General features: G+C 42.7%; 1 protein-coding gene across 1 annotated transcript in view; it reads right to left on the minus strand.

The window, feature by feature from the left end:
• LMF1 (lipase maturation factor 1) overlaps positions 1–20,037 on the minus strand; it is a 340,017-nt gene that overhangs the window by 185,542 nt on the left and 134,438 nt on the right. The window contains exon 5 of the mRNA XM_074965056.1: positions 7,089–7,154. Coding sequence (XP_074821157.1) covers positions 7,089–7,154 — 66 coding nt within the window. The remainder of the gene's footprint in view (positions 1–7,088; positions 7,155–20,037) is intronic.

The raw sequence follows: 20,037 nt of genomic DNA on the forward strand, positions 1-20,037 counted from the left end.
CTCAGAAACATCTGAGTCCCCAACAGGATAGATCTGCTTAGACTATAACCTATCCCAAGACACTAGTGATGACACAGACAGATAATCTGCCGTCCCACCAAAATTAATTGCTAGGTAAAGAGTTTTTAATTACTTACTAGTGCATAAAACGTTTGACAGAGGTAGACTAAAAGTCTAATGATGACTTCTCCAGGAGAAAAAAGAAAGCAAGAGGCAGTTAAAGAAACAAAGTGGAACTAACCAGCAAGCTTCCGTCTCATCTTTATCAGCATGGCGATCGGTCAGCAAGCACATAATTAGGAACAAAAGATACTGTACTCTGGACGGGGCTTTTGTATGAAGTGGAGATCTGCTGTATGCAAAAGGTTAAAGTGCTGATTGATGGGATCTGTTTAAAAAAAATGGTTATAGAATAATTAGCAACAATTTGTAGAACCTGGAAGAAGTGACCTCTTACGTTCTGTGCAGTATCTAGTGTAAGGAACGACAAAGCTTTTCCCAAGAGCACTGTCAAACTAAGAAGGCCTAGAGCGTGACTCACTTATTTCTCTTCCAATACCTGTTTGGCAAAGTTAATGTGACTCTCTACACGTCTTAAAACTAAATGCTTCTTGTGTTTCCAGTTTAAAAAATAATTAAGGCATGCTGAGCATTTATGAGTGGCCAGACAATAGCAAAATGCCATGCCAGAAAGATGGTCATCTGGAAAGGGAAAAGGATCTCAGGAGTTTTGGCCACAGGCTCTCTGTGTCCTTGGGCAAGTCTCTTAACAGTTCTGTGCCTCAGTTTCCCCAGCTGTAAACTTGCCTACTTCATAAGGTATCACGAAGCTTAATTCAGCAATGGATGTAAAGGACTTTGCCCTTCTCTGGTACCTTCAATCCAAGAATCTCAAAGTATTATATTCTTAGATTATTATGTGTGTTTATGGTGAAACTTTTATGTAAGGAAAGAGATATACTATCCATACCCCCGTAATTCTGCAAAGGAACCTCAATCCTGACCTGCAGTATCCCTTGTTATTCCCATCCTATTACACAGCAGGACACCTCAACCTGCACCTTCTGCTATTAGAGTCCTAGAATCTTGTCCTTAAATCTTGATGCACAGTTTTAAACAAAAGAGATGTCTTCACACAGATGACTTGTGTCCTGTATATTTCTTCTGTACTATGGCTGACATTCACCCTTGTCTTGCGGGTCAGCACACAGACTTAAATCCCACTGTAAGATCCTCAAATAGGGCATAAATGGTACTTAATGTGCTGCACAAATCTTGGGCTTATGCTCTGTAAATTTCACCCTCCGTGCTTACACACATTGTACTTTTAGGGCAGTGGAAAGTTATGGATCATCTTTCTTTCTTGTTCTGACAGTGATAGCGATTTCTCCTTCATTTCCTAGTCTCTTTCCAACTGAGGAATTGCTGCATCTGTGGTATTTGTGAGACACAAGGTGGGTTAACCAGTCACGAAAACGAAGTTTAGATGGAGCAGTGCATCATAGCTGCTGAAACGATCCGCTCATTTCTGTAAGTCAAATGCCAAGTATCATTCGTGTGACTTTGCAGACTTGAAATGACAGTTACGAGTCAGTCAGGGAGAGGATGGTTACACTTAATAAAGACGATAATTTTTAAAGCAGGCAATTTTGCAAGGCATCTTTCTGTGTCAATTGTAATAAGTGACAGTGTAATCAAAAAACAACAATGCACTGACAATCACCACAAAACACATCACTGAAACACAGACCAAAGGGAACCGTCTTGCACTGGCCCACAAGAGACAGGATAAGTGTAATCAATTCGGACTTTCTCCCTTCTAAGATTACCTCATTATCTTATTCCACTGAGACTAATGCTGGAAACCAAAAACACAGGCTCTGTTTGGAGTAGATTTGAGTTTACATATGCAAATCCCCCCATGCCACTCAAACCTTTCACGTGCCAGGACATATGGCTACAAGGTGTTCCACAAAACGAGAGCGCAGGTTTGGATATCTGCGTCTTTGCACGGAGATTTTAAATATGGGCGCTGTGCATGGATTTACCCGTACAGTGCACGTAAAGGCACTGTGCTTATGCTGCATACACAGAACTAGTAGACAATGGGCCAGATCCTTTGCTTTGTTGAGTATAAGTCTGGCGAAGCAGGGGATGGGAAGGGACCACTGGGAGAGCTGGTTACAGCTCCCTGATTCTCTGCCTGACCCTCCATCCCAGTGCACGTGAGAGCAATCTAGAAGGCTACTCTGACCTGTGCCAGCTGGCAACAGTCCCCAAGCTGGGTGAGCTCCAGGAATAGACCCAAGCTGAGCACACACCGGCAATGCTCCTGCCCCTCCTCCCCCCCCCTTCCCCAGAGGGAGGGTGGCACAGGAGGCAGGTTTGTTAGCTCCATACTCACTAGGGACTCCCCCACTCCAGCTGGGAGGATCTGGCCAGTCACTGCTCCTAAGCAGTACAAAGGGACCACAGCAGGGTGGAGAATCTGCCCCATGGCCTAGCTCCTTGAGTTTGCTTCTGCGTCAGCTGGATTGATGGGGAGTGATGCCATGGACTTCGCTGGGAGCAGAATCTAGCTCTCTTTTGTCTACCCTTGTGTACACAGTAGATAAGTGGTTAATAAAAAATAAGAACAAACAGTAATATGCTCAGAAGCCATCTCCATCCATGTTAAGAGCACAGTAAATATGTTTAACTGAATGCAATTCAAAAGCAACCAATTTAAAAAGCAGCAAAAGGATTTCTTTAAAAAAAAAAACAGAGAAAGAGAAAGAAAAAAAGCAACCCTCAATGCAAAATTAATCTAACCACAGCAGTCAGTGCTAGAACTGCTACAAGCATGAATAATAATAAAGCAGAAGCAAACTTTCAAAGCTAGGTCTGCTAATGCAATTATGTGCATATGGTTTCACAGGTTAACTTGTGTGTGCTAATACCTGATGTGCAGGTTCACCTGACTGGCAGCCTGTACACACGGACTTTGTGCATGCCCGATTGTGCAAAAGTATGTGCCTAGCTTTGGTTCTCTGGCCTTTTCAAAGCTCTGTATAAGCCTTTAACTAATTAACCACCATAATTCCCCTTTGTCATATCCAATCACAGCACCACCTTCGGAACACAAATTACCTGTCCTTCTACAGATGGAGAAACCAAGGCAAAGAGTGGTTAAACAACTTGCTCCAGGTGACACAGTAACTCACTGGAGGAGCTGGGATTAGAACTTAGGATTCCTGGCTCCTGTATTACAGCAGCAAGGGAAATCAAATGTAAATCTAAATTGCTCATCTTTGCTAGTATCTTTTTACATCATCTTCTACACCTATTTGAATAAATCTATTCCTCCCATACCTCTTTACGAGATGATGTAGCAACAAGTGAAGACTGGAAAATACCATGTCCGTATAAACTATGCATTCTGACATTTCCCTCTCTAAATTACACAAATGTAAGGGTCATAAGCCTTCCAAACAAAGAGCCTTAACTAGAGGAACAGATCTGCATCAAGTCTTGGGTTAAGGCCCAAGAGGGGCAAAGTGGGGCAAAAAATATGCTCGCCGTTTAATTACCGAAGCCATAACAACCTGTTATTTTATACATGATTTCCGACAAAAGTGGAAATATGTTATTTTCCATGAGCGTAGCTGCTGGTTCTACTGCAAATAAATAGTACAGTGTATGCTCAATATGTAAGAGATGGGGGCCATGTGTTTTCATTAATTCTCTTGGCAAGTGAGCACATGTAGATGTTGGATTGGAGTATCGGATTGGAATATGAGAGCAAACATACATCACTGCAGACTAAATTTGGCCCATGTCCATTTGAAAGTTGGTCCATTACCCAGTTTTATCATTCTAATTACAAGCAGCCTCCTGAATAATTTCCTCCCTTCCAGAGACATCTTCAGCTACAGCCTGTTTCTCCTTCTTTTTTCCTCCCACTGTTTAGATGGATTCTGTATTACAATTCTGTAAGCAGCATTCTCCCTCTCTTACTCTCACTTCATTGCAGAGTCAGGTTATTGGTAACTATGGTGCTGTAAAGGGTAGCATCTGGCAGGTATGCATGAAATAATTTGGTCAAGGGAGTGGGAAGGACATGGTTTTTCTACTGATCTCACCTGCTGGGAGATATCAATGGTGGAAGCTAGGGATAAAGGTGGATGCAGAAGAGCTTGGCTATGGAACCACCTCGGAGAAGAAGAGTCTTGCGTCCGGTGGCAATTTGTTCATCTGTCCTTTTAAATGGGCATATACCCAACATTACATATAGTACATGAAGGCTTTACATGGCTACGTCCCCTCTACAAAGCTGCCCATGATCAACTAATCAAACAGAAATTTTGCCTGTACTGGAACTGACTACCCCACCCCCAATAATCTGAGTACCACCAGGTACTTAAAGCTTCAATGACCCCCAAACCATCAGGGCTGTGCTTTTATGTCTCATCCAAAATACGGAACACGTAGGAAACAATGAAATAGTTTCCAATTAGTGCTGCCTGCCTGAGGAGAGTTTTGTCAAACCATTTCTACCACATACGTAACGAGGAGAGCCTGTGTGTGTCAAATTTAATCTACAGGTGTATTGTGGAGTTTTATCTACTATTGCCAAGATTTGATCTCTTTCTTCTCCTTTCATTGCAGTTGCTGCTGTGGATTTAAATAATTGATATTGATAACGTTATCTTCTTTGTGCTCCTGTTCCTGATGACTTCTGCAGGTTTGGAATCCCGCATTATGGATATGACCGGAGTGATTTTAATTAACTTTCTGGGCTACAAAGCTGATTCTGGTTTTGATTTAAAAAATCATAGCATTCTGCAGGATGATTGTTATAGGTTAGGGTCACCTGAGGGAGCTGGTGATAGAATTCCAATTATCTCCGCTATGGATTGGCTTTCCTTTGACTATTCCCAGGTGTAGAAAAGCACACAGGACAGAGGGGCATGCTTGCTATTAATTCAAAATGAAGTAGGCAGCTAGGGACATTTTACCATGGCTGCCTGTATATTATGATTAAAAACTCTAGTATTCAAGGGTCTTTGTGTCTGAAATCTGTACTCTAGATGTCCTGACGCAATATACATTCAGAGAGCACACACTTCTGAATTCATTTGATGCCTACAGCTGAATAGCAGTAATTGTATAATGTAGTCATGAGCTACACATGCGCAAAAGTGCCTTGCAAAGCAACTCCCCAACTTTACTTCTTTTTGGTATTTATTTATTTTAAACAGCAAAAATGAAAATTCTACATTTTGGACTAATACTCATAAACCCCCAAAAAGAAATTAAGCCACTTTTAACTAACTTACAAGAGCAGAAAGTAAAAGGTTTCAGATGCTGGTGAACTTGTGTTTTATTTTTCATACTGTGGAATTTAAGGCCCCTGATCCCTCAATAGGATTGGAGTGAGTGGATGGACCCCTTTTACTGTGTGGAGTCCCTTGTCTTAAATGGTGGGGGAGGGAGGTACTGAAAGAACTTTCCAACTTATTATTACTCTCCCTGTTGAGCTTACCCCTCCAGAGGGGAAAATAAAAATAAAAATAAGGCATGCATACATCTTGCAACGCATTCTGAAGACTCAGGTTCTACCAGGCCTTCAATGGAAGAGGACATGATTTCCAGAGATGATGGTCCACTGAAACTGTCTCCCCAGATGTAGGGATTGTCAGACTCAGTATCCCACCTCAGCTCAATTGTTGGATTAAAGTGCAAAGATGCAGATCTCTAAAATCCTCGAGACGACATGGGGCAAAGCCAACATCAGAACCTGCACCAGGAAATCAAATGGGAGCATTGCGAAGTTGAGCAAACAGGTGCAATGTGCTCCACAGCTAAGCAGGTAGAAAAATGTATTATAAACAATAGATTTAACACATATTTAACAATATACTATCAGATTTATTAGATACCAAGAAGAACAGAATGCTACCCCAGCAGTTTCCTTGATTATGCAGCCAACGGACCAAGGTTATTTGACTGGCTTACCTTCACGGGTATCTCTTTTTATAATCCCAGGCACATACAAATGCAAAGACCAAATCATGACCACAAGAATGCAGGATGGTGTTGCTACATCTCTCTGCAATCTAAAGAGTAATAATGCCCGGAGCCAGAATACAAACAGCTATTTATTACCAACGTGAAAACAAATCACTGAAATGGATTTCAAAAGGCAAGAGAAAAGTACATGGAGTGAGAATTTAATGATTCCTGCTCAACGTCTTTGATCGCACTTTGTTTCTACGCCCGATTTCTGCTCAAATACGTCTGTATTGTGGAAGAGTAAACAGAAAGCACCCACCTTCTGAAAATCAAACCATTTAAGGTGTCTCAACCTGAACACCCAAAGACTGAGACATTAACTATCACTAGTCATTTTTGAAAGTCTTAGCCCTGGATTAACGTGATAAAGGCCCTACCTTAAAATGCTAAAAAAGGACGAGCAAAGTAGCAGGCTTCCTATCTACCTGATGTGGACTACCAAGTTTCAAATCCCATTCATCTAGCACTGCTTTGGTGCATCAGTGTCAACTATATAATAGGATTGCAGCTGGCTCTCCCCAAATCCTAGGCTCACTGATTGGCCCTTCCAGGTATAATAAACCTTTGCTCACTCATTATAAAGGCTTGTCAAAACCTTCACTGTGTCACAAGACGACAAAATTGTGTTTATATCTTTAAAGCAAGTTCTTATTAAAGCAAACAAACAAAAACTTGTAAAAGTCAGAAAATGAAAGTGAGGACTTAATTGGATATTAAGGGCCAACGTCTCTTCTTGCACCATTTTCACACAGGGAGTAATCTGGCTGAGTCCCGTGATGTTAGTCCTAACTCATACCAGTGAGAGACGGCTAGGAGGAAGAGGGCTCATGGGTTTATTGGATGGGGAAAAGTTGCATGGCTCATTGATATTGATGAAGTTATCAGGAGCTCCTCAGATTACAACAGTGGGGTGGGGTGGGGGTAGGGGAACAACTGCAACCCAGCTGGTGAAAGAGAGAAAAGATGTCAAGAAAAAGAGAGAATTACTAACAAGGTAAAGCGGACAGGCAACTAGTGGTGTTCAGAGTGCTCACCTCATAATGGTAATCCATACAGGTCAACTCTCTCCAGCAGCGATCACCTCGGATTTTAATCAACCCCTGTAAGAAAAAAAGCCCAAAACAAAGGTTTCTTTTCTTTTACTCTTCAAGATAATACCTCAATATGTCATGCTACAGTTAAGCCACAGGGAGAGAACCACACATTAACAGAGGGAAACAACAGATTTCAATGAATAACTTCTTTTAAAAGCCACCCTACTTTTGCGCCCAAGCTTTCATTTATTATACTTTAGAGAACATGGCAAATGCCAGAGTACTCAGAAAAATAGTTTCTAGGCAACAGACACTTTCCATTTTCTGTTTATTTAAAATAATTTGACGTATAAATCTCACTGGAATGTGACACATCATTTAAAATGTGGCAGAAGATATCACGGGGATACATGCCTGAATGGATAGATAAAAGCATGCCATTTGTCAAGGGAACCGAAACACTTCTTATTTGAGATCAAACTGAGCGACTCTCCCGGCATTTGATAATCCTGTGGGGCTGAGGATGTTCAGCACCTTACAGGTTCATGAAGGGATCTGAGGGGATAAGGTAACACACACAAACACCAAGGGTAAGCCAGCCAATGCAGGTCTCACATTACAGCACCTGTACCACAGAAAAGGTGGGGGTACATTGCCAAGTGTATCGGATCTCTGAGAACACTCTCTTATCAACAGCGACACAGGGGAATACGTGCACTTGTCTCCGAGGTGGACAGGTTTTAGAGTGGGGGTGCTGAGAGTCATTGCATCAATCTGTTAACCCTGTATATAATGGAAACCACTTCAAGCCATGGGGTGCAGCAGCACCCCCACATCTGTCGTGCCAGCCCTTATGCTGAGGAGGATGGAACACAAGACAGGAAAAGCCAGGCTGCAAAATGCTGTTATTTATTATCTATCTGGTGACTTGCTTAGACAGACAGTAAGCCCCTTAAAGCAGGGTCCCCCCCCCGTTTCATTGTGTGCCTAGCACAATGGGCCTCAGACCCCTGATTAGGGGTCCCAACCCTACCGCAATACAAATACCAACAAGAGTAATGACAGTAACTATTTAAAACACAGGAGCCAAGGCCAAGGGACCCAGGGCTTACCCCAGGGAGCAGCCTGGGCACCTCTGTGGGTATGTTTAAAAACCCACAGCTGGCCCAGCAAGGCGGGAGGGTCCCAGAGCTCGGGCTGCAGCCCCAGAACGAATGTGTACACCGCAGTTGAACAGCCTCTTTGCCCAAGCCCCACAAACCCAAGTCAAGCTCAGTGGTTTGAGCATTGGCCTGCTAAACCCAGGGTTGTGAGTTCAATCCTTGAGGGGGCCATTTGGGGATCTAAGGCAAAAAAAAATTGGGGATTGTGCCTGCTTTGAGCAGGGGGTTGGACTAGATGATCTCCTGAGGTCCCTTCCAACTCTGAAAGTCTATGAATGAATGGGCCACAGACAAACCCTGTGAGGGCTGGGATAAGCTGCGAGAGCTTCCCACTCACAAGCTGTTGAATGGCTCCAAAGACTGGTTACCACAGCCCTCTGCCCCCAACAAGCCCTGCTGCAGGGGGTGGAAAGGACAGGAGGAAGATCAGAGCAACCATGAAAAAATTAGGGCCTCTCTCTGTAAGGAGCTGAAGAGCTACCTCCAAAGCTGAACGCACTCCAACTCTGGAGATCAAGACCCAGAGCCAACTCTCTCTCTCTACCCCCCGCGGCTGAGGCCCACCTTTGCCTCTTACCATAAGATCCATATTAAAGCAGACCGAGCAGACAATTCATGCTGCCTTAGGAACCAAACAGAGGACCCAGGCTAGATATGGTGATGTAATCAAAGTAATTAGGGAAACAAAAGAAGAGAAGGGGAAGGAAGCTGACAGGCTTAAATGCAGATGGATACACTAATGACAGGTCTGCTCTACCTTAGGTTAGAGGTTGGCAGTGAAATAAGCAGGTATCAGAGGTTGCTGTGCACTGATATTTCACGGCCACAACAGAGTGACATTTCCAAATCAGCGGGTCCATTCCATGGCTGGCAGTAATATTAGGATTAAATTTCTTTGCCTCAGCGATGAAGACTAAAAAGGAATCAGTCGTCCACAGCGGGAAAGACACCTGGCCAGAGATGAGTCTGTTAGCAGGAAACCATGCAATCAAGCCATGCCAGCCTGAAGGTATGCAGATTAGGAGAGTCTGCTTTGATGTATGGTTAAAGGTCTCCGATTAGGATCACAATATCCCAAATTGAGGAAAGCTTCACTAGTCAAAAGGTTGAGACAAGCTCTACAGTCTGTATACAATTAGGGGAGATTTGCCTACCTTCCTAGGTTACCTAAATTATAAAATTCCCTCTTTCGTTAGTAGAAAAAACACATTAATTTCCTCTACCAACCCGTGCTTAGGGATGGCAGAGATGAGGGCATGCTGAAGTTTTTGCCTTTGCAATACAAAACATTGAGGCCAAAGTTTTCCACAAATGTCTAGTGATTTTTTGTGTCCAATTTCATACACCCAGAAGGGACCTGATTACAGGGGTGGGTGCTCAGCACTTTCTAGAAGTCAGGCTCCTTGAAGGCATCTCAAGTTGAGCACCCAAAAACCTGAGGCACCCAAAATCACTAGTGCTTTTCAGAAACCTTTGCCTAAGTATCTTCATCAGGTACTAACTAAAGTGCATCACCACCTACCCGAATTGTTTGCAATTCCTGGATGGCCATTTATAAAGACACAGTTTGAGAGTATGACATATATGAGTACATTCATGCTACAGTTAGGGATTCTCAAACAGGGGGTCACAAGTGGGTTACCTGAGGGACACGAGCCTGGCTATGCCTGGGGGCTGTCAGCCCCGAGCCCCCGTTACATTAAAATTAACCTCCCCATTTGTAATTTATAAAGGGGGCGGGGGTGTCTCAGTCATAGGCTTGCTGTGTGAAAGGGGTTGCCAATACAAAAAGTTTGAGAACCCCTGGATCATTCAATCTTAATTTAAGGGATAGCAAAACAGGCAGAGCCTTCCTGGATCCTTCCCTTCACCAACCTTATAAATGCTTATAAATTTTGTGAGTGTCAACTGTGGAATAGCCCCGCTGTCATGGCTAGGACACCATTTTAAAAAATATTAGATGTTTTACAGTCATGGAGATTGTTTGTCCAGTAACTCCCCCGAAAATATCAAAGATCCGCACAAATAAAATCACTTTTAAGGAAGCTGGCATGGTATTCTTCAGGTCAGGAAAAAGCCATTAGGTCATCAGCTACAAAAACCGCACAATAAATAGAAAATGAAAAGAACCTTAGTTAAAAACAGTTGCTCAAACATTCATCCATCAGCAAAATAATGATAGATTCAGATTTTTGACATATTTCACTACCACCCTTCTCCCCTCTTATTCTTCTACAAACAAGGCAATTATATAATGATCTTTCTATTTTGGCGCTCAGTTATGGTTCTTGGGCTTGACTTCTGAAATGTAAGTCTTAATGGGGCACAGTTACTTTAAAACTCTTCTCTTTAAAGTTTAAAATTTAATTCGAAGCTCATCTGCCTATACAGGCCATTCGCTTCACTAAGAGTGGAGTAAAACATTAAACACACATGCAAAATTAGGCACGCTGTGATGAGATCGGAAGGGAAGGAGAAAACCACTGAAGTAGGGTTTTTTTCATGTTTTAAGAAAAAGATTGGGAATCTGGAAGGAAATTAAGTTCTATGTATTTAAATATTTCAGGGAATTAAGGCTCCAGTTCTAATGGCCAGCTTCTCAACCAGCATAAATTGGTGTCCGAAGCTGATGAAGTGACACAGGCTTACTCCAGTTGACAATGTGGCCTATTGCATTAGTATTTTTACAGGTTTTCATTTTCACTGGTAGCCAAAAAGACTGCATTAACAAAGCTTAGCAGGTGCAGGACGAATATTACATTCCAATAGACTGCAAAGCGCAGGGAGTTAAAGACTCCCTTTCATGAGCTGCCCAAAGTTCAGAATAATAATGATAATAAATATTAACAAATGCAGCTTTTCATTTTATTCTCCACTAGGAAGAGAGGGAGCAAGAAGAAAGGGAGATGCATTCGTGCCCTCAGCCTGAGAGATGGGAATCCCAGAAACACCCTAGCCAAAGCTGTTACAGCTCAAGATCATCATCTCACACACACACACACACACACACGAATCAGACAAAAGAGGAAGATAAACCATGAAAACCACAAAGTCACATCACTGAGACGGGATGGGAAAGAACAGCCAGTGCTGGTTTGGTGAAGGTCATTGCTAGGTTTGTCGCTTTGTGATTTTACACTAAAGTAGGTTATAAATTAGGACAGTCACTTTGTCACTTTCCTCTCCATTATTTTCTTAGTGGGCACTGTGTAAAAAAAACCCGACAGATTCCCTGTCAACAAACAGGGCTTCATCTCCTTAACTATTGTATGCAGCTCTTCTCTGGAATAGTGACTAAAATTACAGGATATGTTGATACCATCTCACAGGATGTCTCATAGGCTGACAGCCCTGTCAGTGGAGAAGAGAGGAAGTTAAAAGGACTCTGCCCAAGAATGCTATAATATTAAAAAAAAAGTCTATCTTGATGACCTTCTCTCCTACCTTGTTCAGGCTGTTATCAAGCTGTACTGTCCAGCTGAGACGATAAGAACATGTATCTTATGAGAACACAAACACGTTAAAATCTCTCCTGCAATAAATCATTGAACAAAATATAGTTGAATAAAACATTAATATAAAGCACAAAGATGGAGAGGAAAAAAAAAGATCATTTAAAGCAGCCAACGTTAAATCTCTTTTTCAGATATGTAAAAAGCCCAATGATCTTTTTAGGGGAAGTTACTTGTTTTCAGTAGGTGGATAGTTTTTAAGGTCCACATCAGTCAATCTGAGTTTTCCACTGACTTTAATGGGAGCTGGATCAGGCACTAAGAGCAAAAAACTTATCTCTATGTAAAGCATCCTAATCATTCCCCAAATTAATTTCTCCATTCAAGAAATATCACCAAATAGGGAATGATGGTATACAGACACCTGGTGAGACACATCCCTGCCTGCCCCAAAGAGCTTATAGTCTACAGCTACACTTACGACAGCGTGCAGAGCAGTGGTTCTCAACCAGGGGTACATGTACCCCTGGGGGTACGCAGAGGTCTTCTGGGGGGACACCAACTCCTCTAGATATCTGCCTAGTTTTCCAACAGACTACATAAAAAGCACTAGCAAAGTCAGTGCGAACTAAAATTTCATATAGACAATGACTTGTTTATACTGCCCTATGCACTGAAATGTAAGGACAATATTTATATTCCATTTGATTTATTTTATAATGATATGGTAAAAACGGGAAAGTCAGCAATTCTTCAGTAATAGTGTGCTGGGACACTTTTGTATTTTTATGTCTGATTTTGGAAGCAAGTAATTGTTAAAGTGAGGTGAAACTTGGGGGTACGTAAGACAAATCAGACTCCTGAGAGGGGTACAGTAGTCTGGAAAGGTTGAGAGCCACCGGTGTAGAGTACATCCTCTACCTTTCCGCCTAGCACAGGTATAAATAGCAGCATGGACAATAAGGCACTGGTTAGATGAGTAAAGACACACCAGAACCTACATGGCTCTCCATGCATCTAAGCCGTGCCTCCCGTGTCTACACTGCGATTGTCAGTAGCAGCATGTCCTGCTGACGGAGCTTTTCCCTGCCCCAGGGAAAGGCTCCAACAGTGGGGAGGTGGCAGAGAAAGGCTTCAGAGCCTTTTCTCAACGCAGTGAAAGGCTCTGTCAGGGGAGCGGCGTCAGGGAAAGGGCCTGGCAGCTCTCCATTGTGAGCCCTACGGCTGCCGCAGGGGTAGACAAGGCCTGACAAAGGGAGGGTGGGAGAAAAGTCAAAGAGAGGGCAAGTGATGTGCCCAAGCTCATACAGCAGGTCCGTGGCGGAACTGGGAACAGAACCCAGGTCTCCTGACCCTGTCCAATGCACCACGCTGCCTCAGTCAGTCACATTGTGTGTGGAATCTAGTTGCTTTATCTAACATGAGGTTATGGAATGGAATGTTTTTCTAGCTGGAACTTTTCTGCTTTTTTGTTTGTTTGTATCATTGTGAACTCATGGGAACCCTTGGGATAAATGGATCATATAAGAGAACGAAATAAACACTTTTTTGGTACGTAACTTCCAAGTGTCCCTCACTTTTGCTAAAACTGGGCCGTGTTCTCTCCAGGCCCCAGACTGTCTGAAAAATAGAAACAGGCCCATGTTGCAAGCCTCTGATCCCATACAGGGATCTTTGAATCTGGGATTTAGGTTTGGTGCATCCTAGAAAGTTGAAGTATTCTGACCTGGTTTCTGGGCTGGGCTGGGCTGGAGCAGAGGAGCATTTGGATCTGAAGTTCTGACTCAGGCCCACCTACACCTGGAAGGTCTGTGAACCTTTTTAACAAGAGAACCAGGGGAGATTCATAGAAATGAAAAGATGGCAAAATTCAAAGCCAATAAAAGGAAATACTTTTACATATAATATGTAATTAGACGTGGAACTCATCACCACAGTAAGACACTGATGCCAAAGTATTTGAAAGATTCCAAAATAGATTGAATCTTCTTGTTGTCCATATAAGTATCCAGTACATGCTTCAGAACTTAAGCTGATCTCTAACCATTAGAGGTCACAATGACTTCAAATAGGGGGAGATTATCCCAGATCTGCACCTGTGGGCACCTTCCATTGAAACATCTGGCACTGGCCACTGTTGGAGAGAGGACACTGGAACAGATGGACCTTTGGTCTTATCCACTATGGCAATTCCTCTGTTCCCATGACCCTGGCAACAAATGTAGGCTGAGTTGCAAGTCTGAAACCAAAGCAGGGACCAGGTGAGTTTCGTGCAGCTTCTCTAATGGAAGTTTTGTATGGCTCATGTAATAATGTCTTTGTATAGAGGCAATAGGAGCTGTCGGGCCTTCTACAAAAACAAAAGGAAAGCCCATAAAAAGAAAAGAGGTTTTAAGGCTGATCACTTGCTGCCATGTGTAGGAGGCCACATGATGGAAATGTGAAATGCTGTTAGTGCATTTGCATGCACGGCTTTGAATCCATTCCAGGTGACTGTCCTGTTTCTCATGTTGTTACCTTGGGTCAGTATCTGTATGCAAAAGAGCAAAAAAAAGGAACTCTTTACTATGGGTGTGGGGTGGTTTTATGCCTTCAAATTCAAATAGCTCAGCTAGATGGACTAAATGTGCAAATCAGATTGCCCATGAACCAGCTAACGTTAGTTGACACACCCAGGTGACACCAACTCAAGTTAACCTTAACTTTCTTTTTAGGTAGGAAGGGTGTTGGGGCAGGGACCACCCTATCCTGCACCCAGTCCAGTACAGCTTGACCCTAAGAACCAAAGGAGCCATAACCCAGCCCCTGATACTCCAGTGTCAATCTCTAGGCCATGCAGGTCTCCATGCAACAGAAATCTGGGTCTTCAGATGTAATATCTCTGGGGGAAAGGAACATGTTTCCTTCTAACAGTGTAAATTGCCATAGCATGCCATAAATTCTCATTAATAATAGTTACTCTTTACTGCTAAAGTGAGCTCAGCTGGTGTTTCATAATAGTTATTCCATTTAATTAACCGGTGTAGTGAGCCCCAACATTCACTACACAGGTTAATATCTCACCTGCACTGGAACGCAAGAGCTGTTTCATTAAACAATCGGACTGATGGAGCTCGCCCACCAATATTCAAATCCGTGCTGTGTGAAACAAAGGGCAGGGCACACCTGGCCCTGCCACACTGTGACGGTGCATGGGAACGCCACTGTACGACACGTCGTCAACGTTGCACCAACTGTCACAGTGCTGAATGGAAACATGGCATCGTATTAGTACACATGAACTTCCATAGCCTTCCCTTCAAACTGCAAGCATGGAAATACAGGGACGTTCGGGGACTGATTATATGAGGCTCTTATCACCTTCCTTTTTGATCCTCTACTTGTCATTTATCGGCTAAAAATATTCAACCGAGACAATTCAGATTCAAAGCATGTTTTATTTGCACCATGACAAGAGGTCGACAATTTGCACTGTGTTTAAAAATCATAGGGCAGATTTTCACTCCCATGACAACCTCTGCATGCAGCTGTGGTTCCATACAAAGGCTATAAAATCTCCTTGCCAGCCATGGGCTGCCCTATGCAAGCCCACTTGCAAGATCTGGTGAAGTGGGCACACCAAGGGCAGGAAGTGAGTCCCCTTGCTCAGGGAATTCTCAGCTGCTGCACATTGCAAAGCAGCCCACAAGCAGCCAGAGAGGGGCAACAACCCAGAGTCAGATAGGTGAAAAAGGTGATCTTTGTTCCCCCTCCTCCTGGGCTACGCCTTTTTTGTGCCATGCTACCACGAGGCATAGTACAAAATCTTAGCCTAGGTTTATAGCCTTTTGCCGGCAGGCTGGTTTGGTTTCCTGGTCTAGGCCATTCCTCTGTAGTCACATGCGCCTACTATTCAACCCTAGCCGCAGCAAAAACATCTTAACTTATCAAACCAAGAGGGTAGGCAGAAATGGCCAGATAGGAAAGCTTGACAAAGCATGTCCTTAATTAGTAGCACTTGACTAATGGGAACACCAGCGGCTGACATGTCGGCTTACGGATGTGTTTATACCCTTTACATTAGCACCCAAATTAATCTCTGCAACACTGACTAGTGATTTAAATGGGGGTGAGGGGGGCATCAGAAAAAAAAAACTAGTTTAAGAAGAGGATGAGATTCTAATTGACCATTTTAGCTGGGGGAGGAAAGAAATGTCGATCTTTACATCTGCTGGAGTTTCGTGTCTGCTGGATTTCTTTCAATCTGCTACCAATTCCCAATCCATTTTCAAGCCTTCTCTGTTTATATTGAATGGGCCTATATGCCACAGCTGCAGTGCATTATGCCGCCATAATGCAGATCAAAGCATGGGAACAAATTCCCGTCCCCAGATCCCAAACATGCAAAGACTGGGGGTGCCACTGACATAACCTGATCGTGCTCTTCTAGGAGGTGGGGAGAAGAGGCAAACAACCGGAACGAAAAGGAATCCGCGGGAGAGCATCGTTAGCCCCCCTTTTCCCCCACAAATGGAAATTACTCTTCTCTCATTTAGCCAGGGGCCAAAGATATCTCCTTATGAGGAATGTATATGTGGAGTGAAAATTAGGCAGCAGTCAAAGGAGACAAACACTGGCTACAATAGAAAGTTAAAATAAAAAGAGAAAAAATGATCTAGGAACAGAATTTTGGAGGGAAACAGCATTAAAATATGTCAACATTTTGCTGGCACATTTTTAATAGCACCTACGAAAATGTGGCTCAAAAGCATGAAAAGTTACAGAATACAGAGTTAAGGCTTAAATTCAGAATTAAAGTCAGAATGTAGCTTGCGTTTTTAACCATGACGTAGTTTCTTTATTCATGTGCATGCCAATCAGATCTACAATGTTAACGCTTTAAAGGCTCTCTGTTGGCTAGGGTTTTCCCTGGTAGCTTTGTTTGTTTTAATTAAACAAAGGGAGAAAAAGAAAATCATCCATCTTAGGCCCAGATTCAGCAGTTCATCCCTATTCAGCAAAACACACAAGTGCTTAACGCCTGCAGAAAAACGGTGGCATATGTGAAGCAAGTGAACCCTAAAGGCACAGAAACCAGCAGGCAAATTAAAAAAAAAAAATACACTCAAATAAAAAAATCACATGCTTTTTAAACCAATCTCATGATTTTTGAACACTTGCGTTTGGCGATATTCCGCCCCCTCTCCTGCCCTCTCCTCTCCCCCGGCTCTCTTTTCCAAATGGTGCTTACACAGTTCAAGGTGACATATGCTTTTAGAAACAGGATAGATCGATTGATCAGTTATCCCAGAGCTAATAAACATTCTTCAAGGGGGCAATATCCTCACCACTCAACCACTCTTACATTTCACAAGCAGAGAAGCATTTCCAAGTGCATCTACTGTTTACATCTGACAAATGAACAGACTAACATGTTACAGTTCCTTGTCAGCTTTCGTTTATTGAAGAACTGGTTCCAGTTGCTAGGGGATAAAATGACAAGCAAATATCACTCTGCAGACTGCAGCACGTCTAACAATATTAAACCATCCCAGTTTTTATGACCCTTTCGAAATATGTTGATGTTCTAAATACAATAATACGACACCATCATGCAGAATCGTAGAATCACAAAGATGTAGGACTGGAAGGGACCTCGATAGGCCCTCTAGTCCTGTGCCCTGCCCTGAGGCAGGACGAAGTATTATTTTGACCATCTCTGACAATTCTGTTTGTCTAACCTGTTCTTAAAAATCTCCGGGGACAGAGGTTCCACAAGCTCCCGAGGTATTTTGAAAGGCTCTGTCAGCCTATCTTCAACTCTCTATCCAACAGTCTCCATGGATTTTTTATTAAAATTTGAGAGTTTGGGATGTGTGCGCACTGGGGATGAGATGCCAGCCAGTAATGCTGTTTATTATATGTTGTTAAATCACCAAATCCATATAAGGATAAGGAAGAAAGCCCAAATTGTCAAGCCACTTTGAAATAGCACCTGACAAATAAATAATAATAATAATAAAATAATGTCGCATTATTTCTATGGCGGTCGCACCTCGGCCTCAGTCGTGGAACAAGACCCCATTGTGCTAGGTGCTGTACAAATAGCAATACAAACAGATACGAAACAGAACAAAAAGATGGTCCCTGCCCAAAGATGGGTCCTTCATAGAATCAATACATCCATATTTTACCCAACTCTTGCCACCTCAGTCCAAACCATTATTGTTCTGAGGGTCCCAAGAGTGGTGTCCTGTGCTCTCATTGAGAAATTTAAACATGATTCAAACTTAGAAGTCTATAAGAAAATGTCTACTAGCACCCCGATGAATAAGCACACAACGTACAGTTCTGAAACACCTCTTTGGGGGGAAAAAAATTATCAGGATAACCACAGAAAGCAGTGCAGCACAGAAAGCTTAGTGTAGCATTTTGTTTTTAATTTCAATGACATTCCAAAATATATTTAAAGTTGTTTCAAATATTTTTTTTTAATTGGCAAATTTAGTAAACATCTCCCCAGTTGTTCACCAAGTGAAAACAGACCACCAATAGAGATGGTTAAAATGATGAATTTCCAAATCTAGAGAAAAAAAGAGGGGGGAGGGTAGATTTTGGGAGGAAAGCATTTCCCCCGCTTTTTTTTCCAACCAGCTTTAATCATTATACAAAACTAAGTGGAAAAGGGACCAATTTGGCCTTTGGAGCCCACATTCCTTCTCCAGTGACAATATTGAAAGCTCTCGCCCTCGCTCCCCCCTCCTCCCAAGTCCTCGCAAAGTGAACAAGGCAAATAAAGCAACTGGCTCTATTTGCAAGGGGGGAGAGACTTTCAAAGCATTGACTATCAGAAGGGAAAGGTATTCAGCAACACAAATTAAATACAAGCTAAAGGGAAGGAAACAGGTGGCTAAGTGAACTAGTAATTGGCCTTTCACCTCTATGGCCTTGCTTTGAATCCAGCTCCAGCCAGAATTATTAAATTCATACTGATCAGATGGTGGCTACAAAGAAACAGGGGTTGATCATTTCAGCTGAGTTCATGGCAGCCAGAATGTAAAATAAGCCCTTTGGAATAATAAGAAAGCCTGCCCTGGAAAAGGCAAGCTCTCTGTCATATTAATTTACAGCCGACTTCGGCTGTAGGCCATTCTATGCACTCAGAAATCTCACAACGCTGCCGTCTGCATGAGGACTATAAAATGTTAACCCTGGATTGAATTAGTATTGAGAATGAAATATGTTCTCAATACCTTCTCCTCTACTAAGTCTGGTCCCTTTAGGGCACACTGAAGAGCACAAGGGAGGATGGAATAGTGGCACCTGTTTACACTTTGAAAGCTGCAACCTTCGGGGCTCTCAGCCCCTTAAAATTAAGCAGCATTAAATTCACCAACATTTTTCACAAGGGAAGAAAAATGACATCTAGGGTTGCCTTTTGACAGCATTTGGTAAAATGCATGTTTTTAATAAGTAGATTCGCTATCCTCCCCATACGCGGTTCTGTAAGCCTAGTTTTTAAAAATACCGTCATGCACGATCATGTAAAAATGGCATTTTCCAACTCAACACTTCTGCTTTTTGGGTGCATTCTGGGACCCCGCTACAAAGTTTAGTGGCAAAAAATAAGTTCTTGCTAGTTTTTGCTGCAGAGCCTACACAGCGGTGGGACAGGGAGCTGGATTCCATTCCAGCTCAAGCATCATCAACAAATGGCCAGCTAAATTCCTGGCGCAGGGCCAAGTTTTGCACTTGATTACATCCATGCAACCCTAGTGAAGACAATGAAATGAGTAAGACAAGGCAAACATGGTTCAGGCCAACAGCTCAGGAAAAAATGGGTTCAGTAAACAGGTGAGTTTTAGGTGCAATACAAACGAGAAGAGAGAGGGCACCTAGTATATTAGCATAGGGATAGTATAACAGATACAACCTGATTCTGATCTCATGTACCCCAACGTTAAACGGGGTAACTCCACTGAAACTAATTTGACAGATCCGAGTCAAGGTCTGTGCATCTCAGATCCGGACTCCAGTGCACCTCCAATTTTTGGGGCGGCTTGCATTTTGGGTCTTTGGTTCAGGTCTATCACTATTTTTAAGGACAGACAGCAGGAAGCATTATTTTAGCCACTTGTATTATACTGGAAATTTAAGTAACGTGGAGGAAAAAAAACCCCTCCAAAGTTTAACTCATCTACTCACTTGCCTGCCACAGTACACACATTGTGGTTAGTGCGTGGGTCACTGACCAGTCGTTAAGCATGACTAATTTGTCTCCCCACAACTAACAGTTGTGTAATGGCAACTAACTCAACTGAAGACTTGCTATTTATAAATAATAAACCACCTCAA

Source organism: Natator depressus, chromosome 10 (assembly GCF_965152275.1).
Source record: "Natator depressus isolate rNatDep1 chromosome 10, rNatDep2.hap1, whole genome shotgun sequence".
NCBI lineage: Eukaryota > Metazoa > Chordata > Testudines > Cheloniidae > Natator > Natator depressus.